Source organism: Triticum dicoccoides, chromosome 6A (assembly GCF_002162155.2).
Source record: "Triticum dicoccoides isolate Atlit2015 ecotype Zavitan chromosome 6A, WEW_v2.0, whole genome shotgun sequence".
Taxonomy (NCBI): domain Eukaryota; kingdom Viridiplantae; phylum Streptophyta; class Magnoliopsida; order Poales; family Poaceae; genus Triticum; species Triticum dicoccoides.
Window position 1 is genome coordinate 606,370,035 of NC_041390.1, and position 12,686 is coordinate 606,382,720.

At 46.8% G+C, this 12,686-nt stretch overlaps 1 protein-coding gene and 1 pseudogene across 1 annotated transcript; both read left to right on the forward strand.

Moving 5' to 3' along the window:
- Nucleotides 1-549: 549 nt before the first annotated feature.
- Nucleotides 550-2,151, forward strand: LOC119318369 (peroxidase 2-like). Its single transcript, XM_037592915.1, has 2 exons — nt 550-1,048; nt 1,155-2,151. The coding sequence occupies exons 1-2, from the start codon at nt 575-577 to the stop codon at nt 1,944-1,946; spliced, it is 1,266 nt and encodes a 421-aa protein (XP_037448812.1). The 5' UTR covers nt 550-574; the 3' UTR covers nt 1,947-2,151.
- A 7,182-nt stretch (nt 2,152-9,333) lies between these two features.
- Nucleotides 9,334-10,505, forward strand: LOC119314551 (annotated as a pseudogene).
- The last annotated feature ends 2,181 nt before the right edge of the window (nt 10,506-12,686 follow it).

Genomic DNA, 12,686 nt, shown 5'->3' on the forward strand with positions numbered 1-12,686 from the left:
CTGTTAATTGTTAGTCTGTTACTAGTTGACAACTTGATTAGTCGTTGAGCTTTGACATTGCGGGCGTGTGTTAGTTGCGGCCCATCCATGACCGCAGTTCACCACTGATCCAAAGCGTGCGTGCTCATCTAGGAAAACGTGTGTGCAATCGATCGGCAGGTTCCCATTCTCCCGCCTTGCCTTGCTTGGGCTAAATACTACCACCACCACCACCAGTAATACTAATCTAATTCGCTTCAATAATCACCCTTGCAGTACACGATGCAATAACAAAACATTCCCCGATTAGTAATGGCCTTGTCGCCCAGTCTAATGCGCTGGACCAGCGGCTGCTCAACTAACATCACGGTAAGAATGTCAACTGCTTGAGCTGTATCTCCATTGTGCTCCCCACGTTCGCTTCCCACTTGCCACTTCCGGCAACATTCCTCCCACGTTTGTCATCCAGAGCTCAGGCTCTCCCCCTTGGAGCTAGCTTGCTATAAATTGCAGGCAGAGCAGCGTGTATTCTCATCAGTCCACCCAAGCTGATCACGACAAACACCAGGAACAGCCCCCCGAGCTAGCGACGACCATGGCCAAGCTCGCCTCCATCCTGACTCTCATCGCGCTGCTCGGCTGCGCGGCGCGTACCTGCCAAGCAGATTACGGGAATCACACCCCTGTTCCGTCCGTACCGAGCATAACTAGTCCCCCGCCGCCATACACCCCGACTACACCTAGTCCTCCTCCACCATACACCCCGAGCACACCTAGTCCTCCACCGCCCACCCCAGCTACCCCAAGTCCTCCACCACCATACACCCCGACTACACCTAGTCCTCCACCGCCCACCCCAGCTACCCCAAGTCCTCCGCCGCCATACACCCCGAGCACACCTAGCCCTCCACCGCCGACCCCTAGCCCACCGACCAAAGGACTCGCGGTCGGCTACTATCAGAAGTCATGCCCTCGCGCGGAAGACATTGTGAGGGAAGTTGTGCGTGATGCCAACGCCGGTATCATGGCTGGACTCATCCGTCTCTTCTTCCATGACTGCTTCGTCAGGGTAAGATTTTTTAACACTAGAACCTTCACATATATAAATGTTTATTGTGTCATGAAATATATGTAGGCTGATGATGTCCGTGTGGTGTTTAATGGTTTATTTGTAGGGTTGCGATGCCTCCGTGCTTCTCGATCAAGTAGACCCCAACAGCCCACCAGAGAAGTTGGGCGTCCCGAACCTGAGCCTGCGTGGCTTCGAGGTGATTGATGCCGCCAAGGCTAGAATCGAGAAGGAGTGTGGGAGCGACGTAGTCTCATGCGCTGATGTCCTGGCCTTCGCTGGGCGTGATGCCACCTACTTCCTTAGCAACAAGAAGGTCTACTTCAACATGACAGCTGGCCGTTATGATGGACGTGTGTCTTTCATGAATGAAACACTCCCCAACCTGCCACCACCCTTCGGCACCGTGGACCAGCTCAAGGCCAACTTCGCCTCCAAGGGGCTGACTGCCGACGAGATGGTTACCCTCTCTGGTGCACACACCATCGGAATCTCCCATTGCTCGTCCTTCAACTCATCCTTCTCTGACCGCCTCAACCCAAGCACCTCCGACATGGACCCCACACTAATGAGCTCTCTCCGGGAGCAATGCAAGTCAGACAATGGGACCGACAACACGGTGGTGCAGGACATCGAGACCCCTAACAAGGTCGACAACAAGTACTATAAGAATGTGCTTAGCCACAAGGTGCTCTTTGATTCAGATGCCGCGCTCATGACGGCAGATGATACAAGTGCAGCGGTGCGTGCCAATGCCAAGGACAACGATGTGTGGGAGGAGAAGTTCAAGGCAGCCATGGTAAGGATGGGCGCTATCGAAGTCAAGACCAGGGACGATTTTTTCAATGGTGCCGCTGTTGAGATCAGGAGGAATTGTCGCATCGTCAACTCATACTAAACTTGTTGATCTTATCGCATCATCGCTAATTTTTCAACAGTAGATTGAGAATAAGCTCGTGCTTTCTCGGGTTCCCATTGATGTTTATTTTGATTACTTTTGTAATGTTATTATTTTTTCCCTCTTGTTGTTTTTATTATTTCATTTTATTGCGGTGTGGCATTTTGTTTTTCAACTTCGCCTTATGAAAGTTGTTGTACAAGAATTTGCTCCTTTAATTCTTTGTTACTTATATTAACATCATAATTATCTTGCCGTGTTCCTATGTCTTTCTATTGTTTCCAAATAAAACTATTATTTGATCAACCTATTCTTTTAATTATCTAAGGGCTTCTTAGCTTATAAAATTCGGAATTGCTATAACTAAATAGTTGATTCTTGCTAAGCAATTTTGTCCGCATACCAGCACAATATGCAAACCATGCATGGAAAAGGCCCACTACAACATGCAACTATCCATTTAAACAAGCTTTTTCTTCTCAAAAAAATTTAAAACAAACTTTTCATACTATTATGCTAATTATATTCAAAACTTTTTTACAACTATATAATAATCAAGTACAATAAATCATATGTATTTTTTGTTTCATTTCTCATATTATTAATCTACATATTCATGTTCCACAAACCAACTCCCAATGAAGTAAATTGCAACCAATTCTTGCATTAATGCATGGGGCATTATCTCTTATAACTAAGTAGATGATCTCCAATAACCACTAGTAGAAAAAGGCACATTTGTCCCGGTTCCAGAGGCTCATTTGTCCTGGTTTTGGAACCGGGACTAAAGGGTCGGACTAAATCCCAACCGGATGGCTTACGAACCGGGACAGATGGGGCTCCACGTGGTCGCTGCGGTGAGCTCAGGCAGGAGGGCCTTTAGTTCCGGTTGGTAACACCAACCGGGACAAAAAAGCATCCACGCGTCAGCAGTTCAGGGGCTGGGGTTTTGTTTTTGTTTTTGAAAGGGGGGGGGGTTTGGAGGGTTAATTTAGGGGTTTCATATATTGTGTTAGCTAGCTAATAGAGAGAAGTGACCTCTCTTATCTCCGTGCTTGGTCGACGCTACGTATTATACGTATAGAGAGAACTCGCAACACACTAACTAGTAAGCAAATGAAGGAAACCATTAAGTACACAAGATCGTCATGAACATATACAGAGAGAAGTGATCGACCTCCTCCTTCTCCGAGATATTGATCGAACAGCAAGTTTACGTATATCTATCCGACACTACTAGCTACTTATATACAATATAAGATCTCTTACAATCCCTAACATCTGAAGTCAAGTTACACATGGTATTCTCCGACTTTATTGATGATGTGGTCAAGAAAGAATCCCACAATTTTCTCTTGAATTGCTTTTATGCGATCCTGTGGTAGGAGATCATCCCGCATCTGCCAGATCTAAATCAAAGAAGAAGGTCAATACATGTGTATGAATGAAACTCAACACAAATGATGGTAATAAAATAAAATTGTGAATAATTTTGCTTACGCACTTCATATTGTTTTTCAGAGTAGCCCCGCTTATTCTTGGTCGTCTCGTTGTAGATGAACTCGCAAACGTAGTATCCACAGAAATCATTCCCGGGTTCCTGCCACAAGCACTTTACGAGAAATAGAGGTCAATCAAACTGACAAGCAAGCATGCTACATGGTATTGATGAAACTAGCTAGAATCAATGGGAGATGCGCGGAACTAGGTAGTAGTACTTACTTTCGGGTGTTTAAATTTCAGCTCGGTAGGCAGTCCCCGAGAAATTGCGGTGAACTCTTTCCAAACCTTGCCAGACAAAGAAAATAATTACTTGATATCATGAAATGAACAAAGTGGCCGATATAGTGCGATAGTGATCGATTGAACTTACTTCTGGAGCATCTCAGTCATGTTCGCGTACTCCTAGGGATCTTTTCGTCTCGAGTCTAATACGGTTACTAGTCGCTGCTCAAGCTTAATCTCTAAGAGAATAAAGTGGTAGCTGCGCACGCATGCATAACTCATCAGTTACATTACTATAACCTCGAGTAATAAGGAAACCGAATGTGCACAAGATAGCAACACTCACTTGAAGTTGTAAGGAAAGAGTATTTTATCTTTTCTTTGATTTTTGAGCAATGATTTGAGCAAGTTGTCCTCGGTTTCTAAGACATTCCTTTTAAATGTCCATTCATGTATGATATTTGGGTTAATGAACCCAATGTCATATATTTGTGATTTTCTGCATTCGACGATCTTCAATCTGCGTAATATTGTGAGGATAATTATGTATACATGCAATGAAAGAGTTGAGCTATATATAGAGAGACTTAATTACAAAAAGTAGTACTTACAGACAGTAGCAAGCCACAGGTGATTTGTCGAGGGCCTTTAGATTGTAGAACTGAAAAAACTCGTCAAAATCAGCAGTTAGCAGTTCTTGTCCAATGAACTGGTGGTCCTCTTTAATTCTCATCGACAAAGCATCCTTCCCAGACTCGTTGTAGGTTTTCATGTACCATTGATGAAATCTTCGCATCATCGTTGTTATAGGAGGACTTCCATCTTTGACGAGAGGCTTCCTGTATTGGTATTTGAATTCGTCCACCTCCATTGTGTCAAAATGTACATCGTCGGGCAGGTAATCACCAGGATTGGTACCGGGCAGCATATGTGGTAGATTTGCGACGATATCGCTAGATACCTTGAGCGGGGGGCATGATTGGTTCTCATGTTCTCCGAGATGGGGATTTTTTTCCCACTTCTTCGTTCTGCTAACCTTTTGTCACTTGAAGTAGTTCCTAACCGGCGCGCATCTTGCAGTGTCTTTTTAAGATAGCAGACATGGTTGTCATCCGGCGGAGGCGGTGGTGGTCGCTTCAGGGTATTGATAGTGCGCTTCACTTTCACCGGGTCTATTTTCTCCTTCAGAGGTGGATGTTTCATAGCTCTTCGCGTTTCAAAGAAGTCCTTCACTTGGGCTTTACAGATCTTCATGTTTTTCTCCACGGTCATCTCGTATGGTAACTTCTCTACAGGCTTGAGAGATGGACCAAATCTGTATTGCCTCCCGCCTCTGGCTGTACTGCTAGACACCGGAGCGGCGGCATCTCTCTTTCGTTGCTGCTGACGAGTAGTAGAAGGAGGCAGAGTGCTCCGACGCGCCGGAGCAGCCGGAGCAACAACTTCTGTCTTCCACCGTTGCTGACGAGGCGGAGGAGGAGACGGGCTGCTCGGACGCGGCGGAGAAGGAGGCGGAGTGCCGCCCTCACGCACCGGAGAAGCCGAAGAAGCAGACGGAGTGCCCTGATCACTCGCCGGAGGAGGAGGAGAAGGAGGAGGCGGAGTGCCCCGACTCGCCGGAGGAGAAGGAGGAGGAGGCGGAGGCGTCCAGTTCGGAAGCTTGATATGCTCCTTCCGCCATAGACATGGAGTTTTCAGAACAAGACCCAGCTGAGTCTCCCCTTCACCTCTAGGGTGGTCAAGTTCGAGCTCCTCAAATCCCTCCGTTAGTTCATCCACCATACAACAACACAACCTTGTGGAATCGGACGACAGTGAAAAGTTGCCTCGGGTTCAGGAGGTGCAATAGAGCTGACATGCGCCTTGACTTTGAGGTTCTGCCATTGCGTCCACGGGGTAGCTAGGAGCCGTGAAGTCAGGCTACTGAACGGGTTCGGTGGAAGCCACACTGTTTCTCCGCTGAGATGGCGGGGTAGCTTCTGGGGTAGCTCTGGCAGGTCGCTGGCTCTCAACTTGTACCTCTAGCTTTAGTACCCTTGCATTCAGTTTCTGCAGTTCACTCTGCTCCAGTTTCCTCTTCCTCTCCCGAGTTTTGTAACCACCTGCACCGGGAAACCCAACCTTCCACGCAACAGAGCCTGGCGTGCCTCGTGTTCGTCCAGGGTGCTCAGGATTCCCGAGGGCCTCGGTGAGCTTATCGTTCTCTTTGTCGGGAACGAACGTCTCTTGTTGCGCTGTGGCGATATACTTCTGAAGCTTCTTGACGGGTATTTCAAGTTGCTCGTCCATCCAAATGCACTTCCCTGTTTCAGGGTCCAAGGTTCCCCCAACCCCGAAGAACCAAGTCCTTGAACGGTCTGCCCAGTTGAATGTCTTTGGTTCGACCCCTTTAGCAAGCAGGTCATTCTTAGCCTTGTCCTACAACAGCCGAGCTTTGAGGTAGCCACCTGACCCCGTGCGATGGTGATACTCCTTCTTTGCGGCATTTATCTTGTTTGTCTGTGACATCTTCTTACTCTTCTCCGATGTCTTGTAGGACACAAATGCGGGCCAGTGATCTCTTATCTTCTCAAATCGGCCGGTGAATTCTGGAGTCTTCCCTTTGTCGACATACCATGATTTCAACTCATTATTCCACCTCCTGAATAGACCTGCCATCTTCTTAAGAGCATGAGCCTTCACCAATGGCTCTATAACTGGCTTATTCGAATCCTCCTCTGGCGGTAGGGTGAAATTTGCCTTCAGCGAGGTCCAAAGATCATCTTTCTGTCTATCGTTGACATAAGAAACTTCAGGGTCTTCGTTCTTAGGCTTATTCCATTGGTGGATGTTGATCGGGATCATGTCCCTAACAAGAACCCCGCACTGAGCAGAAAATGCTTCCTTGGTCCGCCTGGGTTCAATCGGTTGGCCATCGTCCGCGATTCCTGTGATTGTGAACCTTTCATCCTGGCGCAACCTTTTCTTCGGGCCTCATCTCGTTACCGAAGTTTGGCTCGATCCGAAGGGCTAGAAAAGAAGAAAGAAGGGTCAATATGTGTACATACCAAAACAATTAATGCATCAATTAGCTAGTCAACACATGCTTAATTAATATGTATACCTCGCCGGACTTTGCAACACCTCCCTCCTCCGTTTGGTCACCGGAGCCGTCATCAAGGTCTCCTTCTTCCACCGGCATTCAGTCACTGGAGCCATCATGATCATGTCCTTCCTCCCCCATTGTTCGATCACCAGAGCCTGCTTCACCCTCTCCTTCCAGACCATCGGTGTCGTTGAGATACGTCAAGATATCACCTCCGCCGAGGATTATGTCCCCCAACAACTGTTCTGTTTCCAAGTCTATGTGCTCCATAGTTTATGCAAATATTACAACATGGCAATTAATATACAAACATGAGAGATGGATATATTAGTGGCAAACATAGACCTAGCTAGCTCGATGCTTCTACGGTCTGGGGTGGCCTCGACAACGCTTCTAGGGTTTGGGGTGGCCTCGGCAACGCTTCTAGGGTTTGGGGTGGCCTCGACGCTTCTAGGGTTTGGTCGGGCGAGAGGGGGTTGATCGACGTCCCCCCTCATATTGAAGAGTTACCGGAGTTCTCTCATGAATGTCCGAAGTCCGGACCGCCTCTCTCATGAATATCAAACGAGGGATTTAACAAAATGGCTCCATTCTGGATGTGTAGAAAATGGTCCATATTTTTCATGATCTCATCTACCCTTCTATATTTCACGTTGTCTAGTGTCAAAGGATTCAAGAAAACCATGGCTTCATCATTAGCCGGAAGTAACAGACGCATGATGGTGTTCTTCTCATCACTAAAATAATGAAAACAACACAACCAAAAATATATTCCATAAGTACTCATCCGAATATTAACCCAAAAATCATAGCCCTAACATAGATAGCGAACAATAACCCTAACCCTAACATATACTAACAACCCTAACCCTAACCCAAACATACTAAAAAGCCCAACCCTAGCAAAATGCCAAACAACCATCACATATTTCCATACAAATTGCGCTGATTGTGCAGCTCTTTTCACCTAGGCGCTACACAAGGTAGTGCAGCTCCTTTCGCCTAGGCACTGCAAAATTAGGGGTGGGGCCTGGTCTTACCTTGGGGTGCCACACTGGACAGAGTGTAGCGCCTGTCAGTCAGGTGCTACTCAGTGTAGTGCAGCACCGATCTGTCTGGCGCTACACAAAAGGGTTAGCTAGGTAAAAAAATCGTCCATGGTTTAGTTTGTGAAATAGTTGCGCCTCGAGGTTAGTTTTAGTCCATTTTGCCACCAGAGAGCATGTTGCCATTGATAGTTTGCAGCCGGCGCCCATAGCAGGTCATCACGCGGATTGCGCCCAGTAGCCCACAGAGGAGCCTGCGATGAGGGGGAAGGGGCGAGCCTGCGTGAGTGATTCGACGCCCAGCAAGGAGAGGGGAGTGTGCAGATTGGGTTAGGGCCAGGTGCGCCACTAGACATCGGCCACAAATCCCCAAAATTCTAGTTGTGCCACAACTAACATAGTGTTGCATGCATGCAATCCTAGCAGGGCTCGTCGGCTGCCGTGCTTCTGCCCTTTTTACCTGTTCTGCAGGAATTTTATGTTACCAATGATGAAGCGACAGCCTTTGTATGGTGAGCAAAAGATGAGAGGGGGGCTGATACAGTGCCCCGGTGGCTACCAGATGATTTGGCTAATTTCGGTGATGGTTGTACCTTGTGCCCACATGTGACCAAGGAAAAGAAAGACTCCCATCAAATACGTTGGTTAGGTTGCCGGTTGCTAGTGTGGCTCAGGAGCAAAAATAGTGTAAACGGGACCCAAAATTCGTTAAGGTAAATGCGGATGCAACATTCTATGAGAACGAAGGAATAACCAACTGTCCTGAGAGGTGACAATGATAACTTTATAGCTGCTCAATGCAAGTATATATCTTTTGCTGCTCATGTGGTTACAAATGAAGCTATGGCCATGAGAGATGGACTTGACTTGGCCAATTCTCTAGAGTTCAATGGTCTAGACTCTAGAAGCCGAGTCTGATTCTATGCAAGTGATCAACTTTTGCACCGGACTGTCTAGATGGTTGGTGGGATGTGACGCCAGCTATTTCATGGAGTGTGTAGACACAGCTATGTCAATAGGAAAGATCATCTTTAAACATTGTTATCGGCCATCTAATCAAGCGGCATATGAGCTAAGTAATCATAGTATTTATATTGAACTTTCTCTTGTTTGGATGAACGCGTCGCCTGACATCTTGATCAGCAAGCTCGGAGACAATGTACAATTATTTAATTTTAACAAAACTAGCCATGATTGCTTTTTAAGAAAAAAGGTTACCCGGTTGCCGCTGACGACTAGTACTACTATATAATTTGGAAAAAGAAAAGTGCACTAACACGCCTTTTCCTCGTAAAATAGGGCAGCTCGATCATACGCATCGATTGCCTTGCTGTACCTGGCGGTCAGAGGAGTTTCAGTGGTTGTACCCGCTGCTCATAACAAAACCATCTAATACGAGTTAGGTATCCAGTTGCCACTAACTGCAATTTAGAAAGAAAATGAAAATAAAATAATGCAATGTAGTATATACCACGCCTTGTCCCTATAATATGGCACCTCCACTGCCTCACCGTACAGCAAGAAGGGGGACATGGCTCAGGCTCCTTCCAAGGTAGAAGACGGTGCTACCATGAGCGCTGCACCATCCAAATCAATAAGCCCCAAAGATTTGATATCCACGCTCCCAACAAGTAGTGATGACTGGTGCTCGGGGCCGCTCGTTCTGTACAAGAACTACTGGCTGAGGTCCACACGGTGCTGGAGCGGATCCTGCTGGCCCAGGCCACCATGAAGCCCCGGGACGACGACATCATCCTCGCCACACAGCCCAAAAGCGGCACCACCTGGCTCAAGGCCCTCGCCTTCGCCATCACCAACCGAGGCCGCTACGGCTTCGGCGACCACCCCCTCCTCACCCACCACCCTCACGAGCTCGTGCTGAGCATCGAGTTCCACGGCCCGGGCGGGGACCATACCGACCTCAATGCACTTGCCTCTCCTCGCCTTCTCTCCACGCACATTCCCATGTCGCTGCTCCCGCCGGAGATGAGCCCATCCAGCGGCCGTCGCGTCGTGTACCTCTGCCGAGACCCCAAGGACACGTTCGTGTCTCGGTGGCACTTCGACAACAAGATCTTCCACGGTTCCACCATGGAGCTGGACAAAGCCTACGACTTGTTTTGCCGGGGGCTCTCGCCTTACGGGCCTTTCTGGGAGCACTACCTGGAGTACTGGAAGGCAAGCTTGGCTATGCCGGACAAGGTTCTTTTCTTGAAGTACGAAGAGATCAAGGAAGACTCTGTGAGGGTCGTGCAAAAGCTTGCAGCGTTCCTCCGTGTCCCTTTCAGCCAGGAGGAGGAAAGCTCTGGTGTCCCGGAAGAGGTGGCGAGGCTCTGCAGCTTTGAGACACTGACGAGCCTACAGGTTAACCAGGTAAGTGTTGTCAATGATCACTGAGATCACAGGTTTCCTGCTAATTCAGCCTTCTTTAGAAAAGGACAAGTTGGGGACTGGGCGAACCACATGAGCCGAGAGATGGGGGAAAACATGGATCAGATCACCAAAGACAGGCTCAAGGGATCTGGACTCGCCTTCTGATTTGCATTTCTATTTTCTTATCTGCACACCTCTGTTTCGTACTCATAGTCTCATACACATTTCGGACTAAAGAAGTTTCTTTAAACGGTGTTGTCTTTTGTAAAAAAAAAAGTGAGTGGCTCGACATGCCATGAGCATCTTGAAAGTCTGTGAATAAAAAAGATAAGACTTTGTCTGAGTACAAGATTTTTTTCTCCTATTCACACGTTTTTTAGTTTAATTGTTATCCCATCATAATTTTGGGATCTCGTAATGCGGAGAAAATAAAGGATCTCGTAACATTCAGAGGTAACACTAAGACATAATCAGTGCACCTTGTACTAAAACTGTGGTTTGGCTTGGTTCTGGTCCGGAGAACATTGTAAACTAGTAGAATGCCCATGCGTTGTCACGGGCCGTAGATTTTTTTCCGGTTACATATATAAGCATAATACATGTATAGAAGTGATAATCCATAGCAATCAAAGGCAATTGAAGTCCACTTCACTTGCGATGTAAGTTCATAAAAATCTAACTGAACGATGTGTACATAGAGAGCAATGATCAGTTGTTTTTCTATTATAAACTAAGATTTACTTGCATACAATAATGTGAGGAATGTTGTCTTTAGTTTCATTTGCATAATACCATGTGATTCGCATCCCGATATATTCGTAAGCAATAAATTGTAGGCTACCTATAGGTCACTTGAATGGTCTTCTCTCTAATTGTAGGCTAGGCTATGAGGCACTTATGTCACCTCATAGCAACTGCTCATTTCTCCTTTTCTTTAAGGAAAAAAGTTCACACCTCTCACTCACTCACCCCACAACCGCCTCTTGCTCTCCTCACACAGCCAACCAGCCACCGGGCGCTGCCACATCTCATCTCCCCACCATAGCGTTGTCGCCTCCATCTCTCCCCCAACACCTCCGCTCCACGCCAAGGCGAAGCTCACACTCTCCTCTCCCTGCTGCCTCTCCTCCCCTCCATGGCGTCACCCACCCCCTCTTCTTCCCGCCTCCCTTTCTCCCCGACAACCTCTCATGTTGTCGCCTCGACACTGAGCCCACCCATCCGCCGGTCTGGCATCAAGGGCAACGAGATTTAACCGGGAGGTGCAATAGGGATATTAGCTCTCCATTAGTGTCGGCCACGTTGCCGACTCATTCTTATGTGGGTTGGACGACCTAGGACACAGTTTTGGGGCGTGGCAAGGAGGGATGACACACTCGTCGTCGAGCCCTGTCTTCTACCCCAGCTGAGCTGCGCAAGCATAGTCGCGAAATCACGCCGTCAATCTCCATGACGAGGTCGATCCAACCGATTCCTAGTGCCAAGGAGTGCACACCATCGCGCCGGTAGGAACGCCACGGCGATGCGACCTGCTACTCACCGTAGCACCACCACCTTCTCTGAGTGCGGTGACCACTGAAGGATTGACACCACAGACACTCAAGTTCGCCCCTTCTAATGCCACCCACCCTACTCGTCTGTTGCTGCTGCCAACCCGGTTGTCCTCATCTCAATTAGCTCCCTAGGTTATATTTCTGTCCCACTGTCCCCGAATGTTGTGTAGTGAGTTTTCTAACTTCACCATCGCATGACAGAGATAACTCTGAGCTAATTAATTTTGTGGATCAACATGTCACGGACATCAATATGGTGCCTATAATTGGTATCTTGTTTTGTCTAATTATTTTGGCAGAAACCAAAATTTTGCTTATTTTAAACAGAAAGTTGTGTGTGCGTAGATTGAAATAAAGATCTGTGGCAACAATATCAAATAACATGGACTGCATGATATTTGATATTTTCCATGTAAACAAATTTGCTTATAGAGGGAGTACTTATCAGTAGATCTACTTGGAAAGATATCTTGCAACAGAACTTAACAAAATGCTAATTGTTACTCCCTATATAAACAAATATAAGACCTTTTAGAACATGTAGTGATCTAAAAGCTCTTATATTTCTTTACAGAGGGAGTACATATTATATATTACAAATTAAGCTCCCAACCTGAATTTTTTAAAATATTACATGGTTACAAATTAACCTCCCAACAAACCTTATGATATATATTAGGGGAGTGCTTGGAATTCATTTGTGCAGTTCTTTCCTAACACAATTTTTCTACTCACTAAATCAGTTAATTGTTTTAGTTCGGAACCAATGAATGATCAGTCCTTACTTATATATCTTATTTGTCAAATGTGCAATATTGAAATATATATTACGAACAAAAGGAGGCACCAAAACGCCGCTCTCCATTAGATCTAACATTTCTGCGGTTTAGCCACTTCTGTCCCTCCATGTATGAGTATCAATTGAACATCTGAATGCTCACTTCTGATAGATAGTTTG